This window comes from Oncorhynchus mykiss, unplaced genomic scaffold (assembly GCF_057628025.1).
Source record: "Oncorhynchus mykiss isolate SJ-2025 unplaced genomic scaffold, ASM5762802v1 scaffold93, whole genome shotgun sequence".
Taxonomy (NCBI): domain Eukaryota; kingdom Metazoa; phylum Chordata; class Actinopteri; order Salmoniformes; family Salmonidae; genus Oncorhynchus; species Oncorhynchus mykiss.
The window spans coordinates 2,427,501-2,445,000 of NW_028322092.1; the positions used below are offsets into that span (position 1 = coordinate 2,427,501).

The window sequence follows — 17,500 nt, forward strand, 5'->3', positions numbered from 1 at the left end:
TCCCCTGCTCTGCTCTCTAAAGAGGAGCGTTTAAAGGAGGAGTGGAGGAGGAGTGGAAGAGGGGGGAGGAGGAGGTAGAGAGAGAAGGAGAAGGTAGAGTCCCCTGCTCTGCTCTCTAAAGAGGAGCGTTTAAAGGAGGAGTGGAGGAGGACAGGGAGGAGGAGTGGAAGAGGGGGGGAGGAGGAGGTAGAGAGAGAAGGAGGAGGAGGTAGAGTCCCCTGCTCTGCTCTCTAAAGAGGAGCGTTTAAAGGAGGACAGGAGGAGGACAGGGAGGAGGAGTGGAAGAGGGGGGGAGGAGGAGGTAGAGAGAGAAGGAGGAGGAGGTAGAGTCCCCTGCTCTGCTCTCTAAAGAGGAGCGTTTGAAGTCCTATGGCTTTTCTGCACCACCGTGATCCATCACAGCAGATGGAGGGATGGAGGGAGGAAAGACTAGGAGGAGGAGGACAGGGAGGAGGAGTGGATGAGGACAGGGTTGGAGGATAGGGAGGAGGATAAAGGAGGTAGAGAGGATAGGGAGGTGGAGAGAGGATGTGGAGGTGGAGAGAGGATGTGGAGGTGGAGAGAGGATAGGGAGGTGGAGGTAGAGAGAGGATAGGGAGGTGGAGGTAGAGAGAGAGAGAGAGAGGGAGGATGAGAAGGAGGTCGAGAGAGAGGGAGGAGGAGAGAAGGAGGTAGAGAGAGGATAGGGAGGAGGTAGAGATAGAGGGAGGAGGTAGAGAGAAAGGGAGTAGGATAAGGAGGTAGAGTGGGAGGAGGAGTGGAAGAGGGAGGAGGGAGAGAGAGAGAGAGAGAGAGGAAGAGGGAGAGAGAGAGGGAGGAAGGAAGAGGGAGAGAGAGGAGGACAGGGAGGAGTAGTGGAAGAGGGAGGAGGTAGGGAGAGAGGGAGGAGGTAGAGGAGAAGGAGTTAGAGAGTGGGAGGAGTATGAGGAGGAGGAGGTAGAGAGAGGGAGAGCGAGAGAGAGAGGGAGGGAGGAGGAGGAGGGAGAGCGAGAGAGAGGGAGGGAGGAGGAGGAGGGAGAGCGAGAGAGAGAGAGGGGGAGGAGGGAGAGAGAGGAGGACAGGGAGGAGGTAGGGAGAGCGTGAGAGAGAGGGAGATGTAGCAGTAGGAGGTGGAGAGGGAGTAGGAGGTGGAGAGGGAGAGGCAGGGGGAGAGGGAGAGGCAGGGGGTGATCTGATATCTGACTCCAAACTGCTTGGGTTTCTTGTCTCTATAAACCCTCTGATCCTGGATGGAGTCCAGACTAGAGACTGTTCCAGAATAATGAACTGTTTCCCTTCCAGATCAGAGAGCCCCCCCCCCAACCCCTAACCCTCTGGCAGGATGACACCAGGCTACTTCTTTAACTCAGTATTATCCCTCTGGTAGGATGACACCAGGCTACTTCTTTAACTCAGTATTATCCCTCTGGTAGGATGACACCAGGCTACTTCTTTAACTCAGTATTATCCCTCTGGTAGGATGACACCAGGCTACTTCTTTAACTCAGTATTATCCCTCTGGTAGGATGACACCAGGCTACTTCTTTAACTCAGTATTATCCCTCTGGTAGGATGACACCAGGCTACTTCTTTAACTCAGTATTATCCCTCTGGTAGGATGACACCAGGCTACTTCTTTAACTCAGTATTACCCCTCTGGTAGGATGACACCAGGCTACTTCTTTAACTCAGTATTATCCCTCTGGTAGGATGACACCAGGCTACTTCTTTAACTCAGTATTATCCCTCTGGTAGGATGACACCAGGCTACTTCTTTAACTCAGTATTATCCCTCTGGTAGGATGACACCAGGCTACTTCTTTAACTCATTATTATCCCTCTGGTAGGATGACACCAGGCTACTTCTTTAACTCAGTATTATCCCTCTGGTAGGATGACACCAGGCTACTTCTTTAACTCAGTATTATCCCTCTGGTAGGATGACACCAGGCTACTTCTTTAACTCAGTATTATCCCTCTGGTAGGATGACACCAGGCTACTTCTTTAACTCAGTATTATCCCTCTGGTAGGATGACACCAGGCTACTTCTTTAACTCAGTATTATCCCTCTGGTAGGATGACACCAGGCTACTTCTTTAACTCAGTATTATCCCTCTGGTAGGATGACACCAGGCTACTTCTTTAACTCAGTATTATCCCTCTGGTAAGATGACACCAGGCTACTTCTTTAACTCAGTATTATCCCTCTGGTAGGATGACACCAGGCTACTTCTTTAACTCAGTATTATCCCTCTGGTAGGATGACACCAGGCTACTTCTTTAACTCAGTATTATCCCTCTGGTAGGATGACACCAGGCTACTTATTTAACTCAGTATTATCCCTCTGGTAGGATGACACCAGGCTACTTCTTTAACTCAGTATTATCCCTCTGGTAGGATGACACCAGGCTACTTCTTTAACTCAGTATTATCCCTCTGGTAGGATGACACCAGGCTACTTCTTTAACTCAGTATTACCCCTCTGGTAGGATGACACCAGGCTACTTCTTTAACTCAGTATTATCCCTCTGGTAGGATGACACCAGGCTACTTCTTTAACTCAGTATTATCCCTCTGGTAGGATGACACCAGACTACTTCTTTAACTCAGTATTATCCCTCTGGTAGGATGACACCAGGCTACTTCTTTAACTCAGTATTACCCCTCTGGTAGGATGACACCAGGCTACTTCTTTAACTCAGTATTATCCCTCTGGTAGGATGACACCAGACTACTTCTTTAACTCAGTATTATCCCTCTGGTAGGATGACACCAGGCTACTTCTTTAACTCAGTATTACCCCTCTGGTAGGATGACACCAGGCTACTTCTTTAACTCAGTATTATCCCTCTGGTAGGATGACACCAGGCTACTTCTTTAACTCAGTATTATCCCTCTGGTAGGATGACACCAGACTACTTCTTTAACTCAGTATTATCCCTCTGGTAGGATGACACCAGGCTACTTCTTTAACTCAGTATTACCCCTCTGGTAGGATGACACCAGGCTACTTCTTTAACTCAGTATTATCCCTCTGGTAGGATGACACCAGACTACTTCTTTAACTCAGTATTATCCCTCTGGTAGGATGACACCAGGCTACTTCTTTAACTCAGTATTACCCCTCTGGTAGGATGACACCAGGCTACTTCTTTAACTCAGTATTATCCCTCTGGCAGGATGACACCTTGTTCCTGTACTACTGACTACTACTTCAGACACCAGGCAGGTTAGAGTACAACACCTTGTTCCTGTACTACTGACTACTACTTCAGACACCAGGCAGGTTAGAGTACAACACCTTGTTCCTGTACTACTGACTACTACTTCAGACACCAGGCAGGTTAGAGTACAACACCTTGTTCCTGTACTACTGACTACTACTTCAGACACCAGGCAGGTTAGAGTACAACACCTTGTTCCTGTACTACTGACTACTACTTCAGACACCAGGCAGGTTAGAGTCAGATTCAGACCACAACTCTTCTTCTCTGGACACTAGCTGGTAGGAAATGAAACCTTGTGTCTCTGTGATGGGAAGTTAGAATGAACAATACATCCTTATTGGAACAGGTGGTGTCAGAGTTTTATGCGACTCCTCAGACAGCGCCAGCCTGCCTGGCTGGAAGAATGTACACGGGAGGGGTGGAGGGATGAAGGGAGGGGTGGAGGGATGGAGGGAGGGGTGGATGGAGGGAGGGATGGAGGGAGGGGTGGAGGGAGGGAGGGATGGAGGGAGGGATGGAGGGAGGGGTGGAGGGATGGAGGGAGGGGTGGAGGGAGGGAGGGGTGGAGGAGTGGAGGGAGGGATGGGTGGGTGGATGGAGGGAGGAAGGGAGGGAGGTGTGGAGGGAGGGAGGGAGGGAGGGAGGTGGGAGGGAGGGGTGGAGGGGGGGGGAGGGACGGAGGGAGGGGTGGAGGGAGGGGTGGAGGGGGGAGGGAGGGGTGGGTGGAGGGAGGGGTGGAGGGCAGCCCAGAGAGAGAGAGAGAGTGTAGCAGGTCCAGTCTCTCTGTGTACTGTGAGAGAGTAGTAGGTCCAGTCCAGGTGTAACCAGAAACACCTGAAGGGTCCAGTCTCTCTGTGTACTGTGAGAGAGTAGCAGGTCCAGTCTCTCTGTGTACTGTGAGAGTGTAGCAGGTCCAGTCTCTCTGTGTACTGTGAGAGAGTAGCAGGTCCAGTCTCTCTGTGTACTGTGAGAGAGTAGCAGGTCCAGTCTCTCTGTGTACTGTGAGAGAGTAGCAGGTCCAGTCTCTCTGTGTACTGTGAGAGAGTAATAGGTCCAGTCTCTCTGTGTACTGAGAGAGAGTAGCAGGTCCAGTCCAGGTGTAACCAGAAACACCTGAAGGGTCCAGTCTCTCTGTGTACTGTGAGAGAGTAGCAGGTCCAGTCTCTCTGTGTACTGTGAGAGAGTAGCAGGTCCAGTCCAGGTGTAACCAGAAACACCTGAAGGGTCCAGTCTCTCTGTGTACTGTGAGAGAGTAGCAGGTCCAGTCTCTCTGTGTACTGTGAGAGAGTAGCAGGTCCAGTCTCTCTGTGTACTGTGAGAGAGTAGCAGGGTCCAGTCTCTCTGTGTACTGTGAGAGAGTAGCAGGTCCAGTCTCTCTGTGTACTGTGAGAGAGTAGCAGGTCCAGTCCAGGTGTAACCAGAAACACCTGAAGGGTCCAGTCTCTCTGTGTACTGTGAGAGAGTAGCAGGTCCAGTCTCTCTGTGTACTGTGAGAGAGTAGCAGGTCCAGTCTCTCTGTGTACTGTGAGAGAGTAGCAGGTCCAGTCTCTCTGTGTACTGTGAGAGAGTAGCAGGTCCAGTCTCTCTGTGTACTGTGAGAGTGTAGCAGGTCCAGTCTCTCTGTGTACTGTGAGAGAGTAGCAGGTCCAGTCTCTCTGTGTACTGTGAGAGAGTAGCAGGTCCAGTCTCTCTGTGTACTGTGAGAGTGTAGCAGGTCCAGTCTCTCTGTGTACTGTGAGAGAGTAGCAGGTCCAGTCTCTCTGTGTACTGTGAGAGTGTAGCAGGTCCAGTCTCTCTGTGTACTGTGAGAGTGTAGCAGGTCCAGTCTCTCTGTGTACTGTGAGAGAGTAGCAGGTCCAGTCTCTCTGTGTACTGTGAGAGAGTAGCAGGTCCAGTCTCTCTGTGTACTGTGAGAGTGTAGCAGGTCCAGTCTCTCTGTGTACTGTGAGAGAGTAGCAGGTCCAGTCTCTCTGTGTACTGTGAGAGAGTAGCAGGTCCAGTCCAGGTGTAACCAGAAACACCTGAAGGGTCCAGAGATCCTCTCCGTAGTTTTAACGAAGCAGTAGCGGCGTTTCTACCTCCACCAGATCGGCGCCGCTACCTACTTCATTATCAGTCGTTGTTTTTATTAGGTGTGAAGTCTCCGTCTCCTCCTCCTCCTCCTCCTCCGACCCTGGAGGCCTCGGTCCAGAACGTGGAGCTGAAGTTCTGCAGCAGAGCCACGGGGAACTGCGTCGGAGGGACCGTGGGAGCTGTTAAAGTGTGTGCCAGGACCCCAGGTGTGTGCAGCTGTGCCCTGTTAAACTTTACTGCCTTTACCCCCTACACCGCCCCTACACCGAGACTCTTCTCTTTCACATTTAACACACTGACTCAGTCCTGCCTGGACTTGGGTCCAAATGTTTAGTCTGTGTGTCGTCACCGCGGGTCTCAGAGGGGCCTCTGTCATTGAGATCGGGGCTTTTTCTCATTCTCTGATGTCCGAAACAGAATGGCTTCCTGTCCACACAGAGATCTCCATATCACCACTATAACTGACAGACCCACAGCGGTTCATCAGCAGGTCACCTTCAGGACTGCTCTACTTGTAGAATCAATCTGAAATTCACTTTCTCTAGATCCAGACCGATGTAGTTACATTGTCTCTCCTCATCCTCCTCCTCCTCCTTTTCCTCATCCTCCTCCTTCTCCTCCTTCTCCTTTTCCTCCTCCTTCTCCTCCTTCTCCTTTTCCTCCTCCTTCTCCTCCTTCTCCTTCTCCTCCTTCCTCCTCCTCCTTCCTCCTTCTCCTCCTTTCCTTCCTCCCTCCTCCTTCTCCTCCTTCTCCTCCTCCTCCTTCCTCCTCATTCTCTCCTCCTTCCCTCCTCCTTCTCCTCCTTCTCCTTTTCCTCCTCCTCCTCCTCCTTTTCCTCCTCCTTCTCCTCCTTCTCCTCCTCCTTCTCTCCTCTCCTCCTCCTCCTTCTCCTCCTCCTCCTCCTTCTCCTCCTCCTCCTCTCCTCTCTCCTCCTCCTCCTTCTCCTCCTCCTCCTTTTCTCCTCCCCTTCTCATCCTCCTTCTCCTCCTTCATCTCCTTCTCCTCCCTCCTTCTCCTCCTTCTCCTCCTCCTTCTCCTCCTTCTCCTCCTCCTCCTTATTCTCCTCCTCCTCCTTCTCATCCTCCTTCTCCTCCTTCTCATCCTCCTTCTCCTCCTTCTCCTTCTCCTCCTCCTTCTACTTTTCCTCCTTCTCCTCCTCCTCCTCCTCCTCCTTCTCATCCTCCTTCTCATCCTCCTCCTTCTCCTCCTCCTTCTACTTCTCCTCCTCCTCCTCCTCCTCCTCCTCCTCCTCCTCCTTCTCTCCAGGTTCACCAGAGGGTGTGAAGGAGAAGCTGGTTCCTCTGCTCCAGGGTCCATCTGACACTAAAGAGCTTCACCAGAGTCGCTGGCTCAATGAGATCCGTAAACCTGAGTCCCTGCTGGCCCCTGACCTCCTGACCTTCTCAGTACAGATACCTCAGCACGGGGTCGACGGCCGTAACTCCTCTGGTAAGTCTGACGCCTCTGTCGCTACAATACGCCAGCTGGTACGGTAGAGGAAACCTCTGGTTCTTCAGACCAGTTAGGTCATCTACCTCTCGTCCCAAAGTCTAGTCCACATTACTGAAGTCCTCAACAGGTCATCAGTCCTCCCTCCTGTCCCAACACCTAGTCCACATTACTGAAGTCCTCAGTCCTACCTCCTGTCCCAACGTCTAGTCCACATTACAGAAGTCCTCAGTCCTACCTCCTGTCCCAAAGTCTAGTCCACATTACTGAAGTCCTCAGTCCTACCTCCTGTCCCAAAGTCTAGTCCACATTACAGAAGTCCTCAGTCCTACCTCCTGTCCCAAAGTCTAGTCCACATTACAGAAGTCCTCAGTCCTACCTCCTGTCCCAAAGTCTAGTCCACATTACAGAAGTCCTCAACAGGTCATGTGATCAGTCCTCCCTCTCGTCCCAATGTCTAGTCCACATTACTGAAGGCCTCAGTCCTACCTCCTGTCCCAAAGTCTAGTCCACATTACAGAAGTCCTCAACAGGTCATGTGATCAGTCCTACCTCCTGTCCCAAAGTCTAGTCCACATTACTGAAGTCCTCAACAGGTCATGTGATCAGTCCTCCCTCCTGTCCCAATGTCTAGTCCACATTACAGAAGTCCTCAACAGGTCATGTGATCAGTCCTACCTCCTGTCTCCTTGGTGGGGGGGGGGCATATTCTGCTATTGTCCTTCAGTGCATGTGTGGTACAGGAGACAGAGGTGGACTTGGAGGGGGGGGGGACATATTTTGAAGGTGGATTGTTACCCTCTCCGGTGGGATGGAAGGAGTCATGGTGGATGAGGCCTGTGGGTTGGTGTGACCTCAGTCAGTGGAGATCTGTTACTACGACCAGAGTAAGTGACACCTTGAAGCCCAGAGTTCCCATGATGCTTCAGGAGAGAGGAGGAGCAGTGTGTTCAGTTGCCTTTTTTTTTAGTGCCAGCCAGAGACAGAGAGCATTCTGGGAGTTGTTCCCAGCTGGAAAGACACATCACCATTAAAGAGATCAAACTAGTTTCTTCTGGAACTTTTCCGAATCTGGTGAATTCTTCTTTCTATTCTCATGAGGTCATCTCAAAGCCCTTCTTTATACGTGACGTTTATATGAAATAGAGTCCAGTAAGCAGCTCAAAATGGACGTGTGGACATTTGTTTATGTCCATGTGACTCAGTGTTTTGGACTGTTATGGACAGTCATCGTAGAAACAAAACGCACAACAAAGGTTTGTCTGTATTTACATTCCCTTATGCGTCCAGTTGTCCTCCGTCTTCCAGACCTGTGGGGACGTCCAGTTGTCCTCCGTCTTCCAGACCTGTGGAGACGTTCAGTGTCCACCGTCTTCCAGACCTGTGGAGACGTCCAGTTGTCCTCCGTCTCTGGGGGTAAGATTATTGCCATGTGTGAGTTTTCCGGCCGGCAGCGTTCTGTATCTGTGTCCTAATAGGTAGTTACCCGTGAGACAGGCTGTACCACTGCCATAGAGACGAAGCCGTTTCAGAGTCCTCCTAGAGAGTTACTGTCTCTGCAGCATTGAGGCCCCCCCAGTGAGGTCATGAATATCACTCCCCACGTGTCCCCCGGTCCCATCCCGTTCTCCATCCTGGCGTTCCTGACCAGAGTATCTATCCCTGGGAACTCCCCCCCTCAGTGAGGTCATGAATATCACTCTCCACGTGTCCCCCGGTCCCATCCCGTTCTCCATCCCGGCGTTCCCGACAGCGTTCCTGACCAGAGTATCTATCCCTGGGAACCCCCCCCCCCCCCCCCCCCCCCCCTCCACAGGATTCCACCAGCAGATTGATGCCTCTGGAAAAAGACGTGTCACCACTGCTTTCCCATCCTTCTTCACTGAGAGTCTCTAAAACATCAGGAAGGAGAGAGCTGGAGGGGGGGGCATGTGTCCTAAATGATTCCCTATATAGTGCACTACTTTTGACCAGAGCCCTATGGTTACTATATAGGGAATAGGATTGGCGTTTGGGATGCAGGCCACAAGATCCTGTGCACTCTGGTGCCGTCTCTCCTGGCTAAAGGGACACGTACCGGAGAATCTGACACCACATGACAAAATAATATCCCTCAAGTGTGTTAGTCTGTTGTCTTCAGAGCCTTACTGTGCATCATGTTTAATACAGGCTGCGGAGATTCATCTGGTGTCCTCGACTTCCTCGTCTCATAAAGCTGCTCTCTGAATCACGTCGGGACCGCGGCTCCTCAACGTGTCTCTGTTGACATAGAGATTCATCTGGTGTCCTCGACTCCGTCTCATAAAGCTGCTCTCTGAATCACGTCAGGCTCCTCAACGTGTCTCTGTTGACATAGAGATTCATCTGGTGTCCTCGACTCCGTCTCATAAAGCTGCTCTCTGAATCACGTCGGGACCGCGGCTCCTCAACGTGTCTCTGTTGACATAGAGATTCATCTGGTGTCCTCGACTCGGTCTCATAGAGCTGCTCTCTGAATCACGTCAGGACCGCGGCTCCTCAACGTGTCTCTGTTGACATAGAGATTCATCTGGTGTCCTCGACTTCCTCGTCTCATAAAGCTGCTCTCTGAATCACGTCAGGACCGCGGCTCCTCAACGTGTCTCTGTTGACATAGAGATTCATCTGGTGTCCTCGACTTCCTCGTCTCATAAAGCTGCTCTCTGAATCACGTCAGGACCGCGGCTCCTCAACGTGTCTCTGTTGACATAGAGATTCATCTGGTGTCCTCGACTTCCTCGTCTCATAAAGCTGCTCTCTGAATCACGTCGGGACCGCGGCTCCTCAACGTGTCTCTGTTGACATGGAGCACGGAGTATCCAGACCTGACTTGTAGCAATCAGATCTGTGTCTCTTCCCAGGTTTAAACCCAGAGGGGGATTTTGTGAGGTGAACCCGATCCACCAATTCTCCTCTATCGAATGGCACTCAGTCAATCACTGTTTTATCACATGTTGGAAAAGGGAAAATGGATGACATTCTGTCATACTGGACATCGTCAGACCGTACTAGTCGATACTGGACCTCATCAGACCGTACTAGTCGATACTGGACACCAGACTGTACTAGTCGATACTGTACTAGTCGATACTGGACACCAGACTGAACTAGTCAATACTGGACACCATCAGACCATACTGGACCTCATCAGACCGTACTAGTCGATACTGGACACCATACTGTACTAGTCAATACTGGACATCATCAGACCGTACTAGTCGATACTGGACCTCATCAGACCGTACTAGTCGATACTGGACACCAGACTGTACTAGTCGATACTGTTCTAGTCGATACTGTACTAGTCGATACTGGACACCAGACTGAACTAGTCAATACTGGACACCATCAGACCGTACTAGTCAATACTGGACCTCATCAGACCGTACTAGTCGATACTGGACACCAGACTGTACTAGTCGATACTGGACACCAGACTGTACTAGTCGATACTGGACACCAGACTGTACTAGTCGATACTGGACACCAGACTGTACTAGTCGATACTGGACACCAGATTGTACTAGTCGATACTGGACACCAGACTGTACTAGTCGATACTGGACACCAGACTGTACTAGTCGATACTGGACACCAGACTGTACTAGTCGATACTGGACACCAGACTGTACTAGTCAATACTGGACACCAGACTGTACTAGTCAATACTGGACATCATCAGACTGTACTAGTCGATACTGGACACCAGACTGTACTAGTCGATACTGGACACCAGACTGTACTAGTCAATACTGGACACCAGACTGTACTAGTCAATACTGGACATCATCAGACTGTACTAGTCGATACTGGACACCATCAGACCGTACTAGTCAATACTGGACACCAGACTGTACTAGTCGATACTGTACATCATCAGACTGTACTAGTCGATACTGTACATCATCAGACTGTACTAGTCGATACTGGACACCATCAGACCGTACTAGTCAATACTGGACACCAGACCGTACTAGTCAATACTGGACACCACCAGACTGTACTAGTCAATACTGTACACCAGACTGTACTAGTCGATACTGGTCACCAGACTGTACTAGTCAATACTGGACACCAGACCGTACTAGTCAATACTGGACACCACCAGACTGTACTAGTCAATACTGTACACCAGACTGTACTAGTCGATACTGGTCACCAGACTGTACTAGTCAATACTGTACACCAGACTGTACTAGTCGATACTGGACCTCATCAGACTGTACTAGTCGATACTGGACACCAGACTGTACTAGTCGATACTGGACACCAGACTGTACTAGTCGATACTGGACACCAGACTGTACTAGTCAATACTGGACATCATCAGACTGTACTAGTCGATACTGGACATCGTCAGACTGTACTAGTTGATACTGGACACCAGACTGTACTAGTCGATACTGTACACCAGACTGTACTAGTTGATACTGGACATCGTCAGACTGTACTAGTCGATACTGGACATCGTCAGACTGTACTAGTCGATACTGGACATCATCAGACCGTACTAGTCGATACTGGACATCGTCAGGCTGTACTAGTCGATACTGTACACCAGACTGTACTAGTCGATACTGGACACCAGACTGTACTAGTCGATACTGGACATCATCAGACTGTACTAGTCGATACTGTACACCAGACTGTACTAGTCGATACTGGACACCAGACTGTACTAGTCGATACTGTACTAGTCGATACTGTACACCAGACTGTACTAGTCGATACTGTACACCAGACTGTACTAGTCGATACTGGACACCAGACTGTACTAGTCGATACTGTACACCAGACCGTACTAGTTGATAATATGATGGATGAAGGGAGGGTCATTGATTATAGTTTCTGAACGTTGTAATGATCAGAGTAATCATTTTAAAGGAACATTGTGTTTCTGACACTGAGCCCTCTTTACGAGTCAGTAGACAGAGATAGACTTTACCGAGGCTCCTCCAAAATATCCATCTAGTGCTCAGTACACTATATTACCATGATTTAGAGAGCAGCATGTTTCAGCAAAGCAATGCCTCATAAATGCAGTACATATTTTTTGAATATTAAAACCTGATCCGAACACAAGACAGAAGACCGTAAGAGAGCAGAGGGTTGATGGGTCCCAGAAGCAGAGAAGATATCTCTAGCAGATGTGGAGGCCTTTTCTCTCTCTCAGTTTCTCTCTCTGTTTCTCTCTCTCTGTTTCTCTCTCTCTGTTTCTCTCTCTCTGTTTCTCTCTCTCTGTTTCTCTCTCTCTGTTTCTCTCTCTCTGTTTCTCTCTCAGTTTCTCTCGCTCTCTCAGTTTCTCTCTCTGTTTCTCTCTCTCTGTTTCTCTCTCTCTGTTTGTCTCTGTTTCTCTCTCTCTGTTTCTCTCCCTCTCTCTCTCGCTCTCTCTGTTTCTCTCTCTCTGTTTCTCTCCCTCTCGCTCTCTCTCTCTCTCTCTCTCTCTCGCTCTCTCTGTTTCTCTCTCTCGCGCTCTCTGTTTCTCTCTCTCTCTCCGTTTCTCTCTCTCTCTCTCTCCGTTTCTCTCTCTCTGTTTCTCTCTCTCTGTTTCTCTCTCTCTGTTTCTCTCTCTGTTTCTCTCTCTCTGTTTCTCTCTCTCTGTTTCTCTCTCTCTGTTTCTCTCTCTCTGTTTCTCTCTCTCTGTTTCTCTCGCTCTCTCAGTTTCTCTCTCTGTTTCTCTCTCTCTGTTTCTCTCTCTCTGTTTCTCTCTCTCTGTTTCTCTCTCTCTGTTTCTCTCTCTCTGTTTCTCTCTCTCTGTTTCTCTCTCTGTTTCTCTCTCTCTCTCGCGCTCTCTGTTTCTCTCTCGCGCTCTCTGTTTCTCTCTCTCTCTCTCTCTCTCTCTCGCGCTCTCTGTTTCTCTCTCTCTCTCTCTCTGTTTCTCTCTCTGTGTTTCTGTCTCTCCTGCGGCCGCTATCCAGGCCCACACCAGTCCCATAAGGTCTCCGTCCCTAAGTGTTAATGGAAGTAGGGTCCACCAGAGCATGAGAACACACAGTCTTACTGCCAAGAACCTGCTTTAATCTCCATTATACCTGTCAATGAGGAGAGGAGAGGGATCGACTACAAACAGAACAGGAACACTCCACTCCTCTCTCTCTGTGTGTGTGTGTGTGTGTGTGTCAGACATGTCTCATGATGAACGAGCTGACAAGCTCCACCTCACACGTTATAGAGAGGTTCAGTCTTGTATCAAAGCTCCTGAGCAGCCATACGTCCCCCGTCAGTCACCCCCCCCTGTGCAGAGGGGCGGGAGACCCTGTTAGAGCTGCGAGCCCGTGAGAGAGATCCCGTTTAGGCTGAGTGTTAATGGAATGACGAATGAGATGAAAGGGACCGTTTGGACGTTTGGGTTCTTCACTCCCACCCCCCCCTGTGCAGAGGGGCGGGAGACCCTGTTGGACGTTTGGGTTCTGAACAGGGCTGCACCCTGTCACCCCCCCCCTCCCCCCCCCCCCTCCACACCGCTGGGGACCGGCTCTGGGTTCAGCCTCTGTGATCGTGACATTTCTGAATCATCAGAGCTCTTGGCTCAGCCATCAAACACATTTTCATTCCTCCCATGTGGCACTGCTGCTTTTAAAAAAAAAATAAACCGTGCTTATTCTGTTGGCTGTCTGGACCAATCCAAACCTGTTAAACGCCAGAGACATATACTGAACACTTCATTAGTTAGAATGGGGAACCAATCAGGGGGTTAGATTCTACCGTACTGCCGATGTGATCCCATCTAGCTTCTAGTTTCCGTAGGACGCAGAGAGACTGCAGTCCTCTTTTTATGAGTCCCGAGACAACAACAGCTATTTGAAGTTCTCTCTCTCTCTGTCCCTCTCCCTCTCCCTCTCCCTCTCTCTCTCTCTCCCTCTCCCTCTCTCTCTCCCTCTCTCCCTCTCTCTCTCTCTCTCTCTCTCTCTCTCTCTGTCTCTGTCTCTACCTCTCTCTCTCTACCTGTCTCTACCTCTCTCTCTCTACCTCTCTCTCTCTCTCTCTCTACCTCTCTCTCTCTCTCTCTGTCTCTGTCTCTACCTCTCTCTCTCTACCTCTCTCTCTCTCTCTGTCTCTCTCTCTCTCTCTCTCTCTCTCCCTCTCTGTCTCTCTCTGCTCTCTCTCTCTCTCTCTCTCTCTCTGTGTCTCTCTCTCTCTCTCTGTCTCTCTCTCGCTCTCTGTCTCTCTCTCTGTCTCTCTCTCTCTCTCTCTCTCTCGTCACAACGGTAGCCATGATTACAGTAGTCCGGTCCTGCTGCTCCTTGGATATGTGGATAAACTACGTAGTCGGTTGTTATGTAGCTGGATCTGTAGTCTCTCTGTGTCGTCTCATCTCTCTTATGTCTTAGTGCTTCTGACAACCTGAAACCTCCAGCACATTACCCACAAACCCCAGCCCCTTTCCCCCTGTCTGATGTGTTACCCCCCTGTTATCAGAACCAGGTGACCTAGTCTCTAATCTGTCTGAGAGATGGGTTCGCTGTCTTCAGAACCAGGTGACCTAGTCTCTAATCTGTCTGAGAGATGGGTTCGCTGTCTTCAGAACCAGGTGACCTAGTCTCTAATCTGTCTGAGAGATGAGTTCGCTGTCTTCAGAACCAGGTGACCTAGTCTCTAATCTGTCTGAGAGATGGGTTCGCTGTCTTCAGAACCAGGTGACCTCTAGTCTCTAATCTGTCTGAGAGATGGGTTCGCTGTCTTCAGAACCAGGTGACCTAGTCTCTAATCTGTCTGAGAGATGAGTTCGCTGTCTTCAGAACCAGGTGACCTAGTCTCTAATCTGTCTGAGAGATGGGTTCGCTGTCTTCAGAACCAGGTGACCTCTAGTCTCTAATCTGTCTGAGAGATGGGTTAGCTGTCTTCAGAACCAGGTGACCTAGTCTCTAATCTGTCTGAGAGATGGGTTCGCTGTCTTCAGAACCAGGTGACCTAGTCTCTAATCTGTCTGAGAGATGGGTTCGCTGTCTTCAGAACCAGGTGACCTAGTCTCTAATCTGTCTGAGAGATGGGTTCGCTGTCTTCAGAACCAGGTGACCTAGTCTCTAATCTGTCTGAGAGATGGGTTCGCTGTCTTCAGAACCAGGTGACCTAGTCTCTAATCTGTCTGAGAGATGGGTTAGCTGTCTTCAGAACCAGGTGACCTAGTCTCTAATCTGTCTGAGAGATGGGTTCGCTGTCTTCAGAACCAGGTGACCTAGTCTCTAATCTGTCTGAGAGATGGGTTAGCTGTCTTCAGAACCAGGTGACCTAGTCTCTAATCTGTCTGAGAGATGGGTTCGCTGTCTTCAGAACCAGGTGACCTAGTCTCTAATCTGTCTGAGAGATGGGTTCGCTGTCTTCAGAACCAGGTGACCTAGTCTCTAATCTGTCTGAGAGATGGGTTCGCTGTCTTCAGAACCAGGTGACCTAGTCTCTAATCTGTCTGAGAGATGGGTTCGCTGTCTTCAGAACCAGGTGACCTAGTCTCTAATCTGTCTGAGAGATGGGTTAGCTGTCTTCAGAACCAGGTGACCTAGTCTCTAATCTGTCTGAGAGATGGGTTCGCTGTCTTCAGAACCAGGTGACCTAGTCTCTAATCTGTCTGAGAGATGGGTTAGCTGTCTTCAGAACCAGGTGACCTAGTCTCTAATCTGTCTGAGAGATGGGTTCGCTGTCTTCAGAACCAGGTGACCTCTAGTCTCTAATCTGTCTGAGAGATGGGTTCGCTGTCTTCAGAACCAGGTGACCTCTAGTCTCTAATCTGTCTGAGAGATGGGTTCGCTGTCTTCAGAACCAGGTGACCTCTAGTCTCTAATCTGTCTGAGAGATGGGTTCGCTGTCTTCAGAACCAGGTGACCTCTAGTCTCTAATCTGTCTGAGAGATGGGTTTGCTGTCTTCAGAACCAGGTGACCTAGTCTCTAATCTGTCTGAGAGATGGGTTCGCTGTCTTCAGAACCAGGTGACCTCTAGTCTCTAATCTGTCTGAGAGATGGGTTCGCTGTCTTCAGAACCAGGTGACCTCTAGTCTCTAATCTGTCTGAGAGATGGGTTCGCTGTCTTCAGAACCAGGTGACCTCTAGTCTCTAATCTGTCTGAGAGATGGGTTTGCTGTCTTCAGAACCAGGTGACCTAGTCTCTAATCTGTCTGAGAGATGGGTTCGCTGTCTTCAGAACCAGGTGACCTCTAGTCTCTAATCTGTCTGAGAGATGGGTTCGCTGTCTTCAGAACCAGGTGACCTCTAGTCTCTAATCTGTCTGAGAGATGGGTTCGCTGTCTTCAGAACCAGGTGACCTCTAGTCTCTAATCTGTCTGAGAGATGGGTTCGCTGTCTTCAGAACCAGGTGACCTCTAGTCTCTAATCTGTCTGAGAGATGGGTTCGCTGTCTTCAGAACTAACCGGGCCATCGACATATTGTTTACCAGCCAATTGAAAAACAAATTCCTATTGAGTTAGAAAATGGGGAGTCGGTCTATACTACGATACGCATCAGAAGTCCCGGAGAGTAACCCCACTAAACTAAAGACCAATCTGTTTCCGTTTACCGCTGGCGGAGTCTGGAACATTCTAATAAATTAAACGTAATTAAAGGCGTTGGATTTATCACAAAGAGAACCGAGGAACGCTGCTTTTTGAAAGGTCCTCTTTTATGGATCCGAAAAGGCGTATAATCATTTCATATTGGCCGTTAACCCCTTTTTTCTGTGCAACGGGCCAGTACCAGATGACTTGTCCTAATTCAGCCAGTTGTTTGAGACGGGAGAGAAACCAGTAACGTTCAGAAACGTTATTAAGGCCAAGTCGCTTTGTCTCAACAATAAAACATGATTCATTATGAAACTTTTTTTTGTTCTGTTATGATGTTATGACACAATGAATAATGAGACATCAATGGTGACGTGGAAAAAAGCCATTGGGTTGGGGAGGGAGGGAGGGAGGGAGGGAGGGAGGGAGGGAAGGAGGGAGGGAAGGAGGGAGGGAGGGAAGGAGGGAGGGTGGGAGGGAGGGGGGAGGGAGGGAGGGAGGGAGGGAGGGGGGGAGGGAGGGAGGGAGGGAGAGAGAGAGGGGGGGAGGGAGGGAAGGAGGGAGGGAAGGAGGGAGGGAGGGAGGGAGGGAGGGGGGGAGGGAGGAAGGAGGGAGGGAGGGAGGGAGGGAGGGAGGGAGGGAGGGAGGTATGGGGCAGTAGCTGGGCCAAGCAGCTGAAGGGAGGACCTGGCAGGGCAGTAGACTGATCGATGGACTGTTGTTCCATGCCTGGCAAGGCTAGGAGTCCAAGACCCACAGGTTAGCCGACCACATGGACAGAGCTGAGAGCCAGAGGGGAGTCCACTCTCACTCTGCTGTAAACAGGACAGGTTGGACAGTGGCTGGTTCTAGTTTGTTCCTGTGGATAGATGGAGTAGTCGAAGGGCTGGCCAATATGTGGGGGAGAGAAGGGCTGTTCATACTGGAGAGGAGGAGGGCAGGGGAGAGAGAGGGAAGGGAGAGGAGAGAAGGAGGGCAGGGGAGAGAGGAGAGGAGAGAATGAGGGCAGGGGAGAGAGGAGAGAATGAGGGGAGGGGAGGAGAAGGGTGTGGGAGGGAGAGGAGAGGAGAGGAGAGAAGGAGGGCATGGGAGAGAGAGGAGAGGGGGAGGGGAGGAGGCGGACGGGGAGGAGAGGGGCTGGGCTGGGGGGGGCGTGTGAGGAGTAGAGAACCTCGGGGGCGGAGCGACCCAGGCCTGCAGGTGTTCCCCCAGTCCTCCCTGGAGGGAGGGGAGAGAAGGGGGGGAGTAGTGGGGGAAGTCTTTATG

The 17,500-nt window shown here is 50.4% G+C and overlaps 1 protein-coding gene across 1 annotated transcript in view; it reads left to right on the forward strand.

Moving 5' to 3' along the window:
* Positions 1–17,500, forward strand: part of LOC110513475 (intermembrane lipid transfer protein VPS13B) — a gene marked incomplete at its 3' end in the record, with an annotated part of 690,119 nt that overhangs the window by 279,999 nt on the left and 392,620 nt on the right. The window contains 2 exon segments of the mRNA XM_090228566.1: positions 5,341–5,487; positions 6,548–6,730. Of these exon segments, the coding sequence (XP_090084692.1) occupies positions 5,341–5,487; positions 6,548–6,730 (330 nt within the window).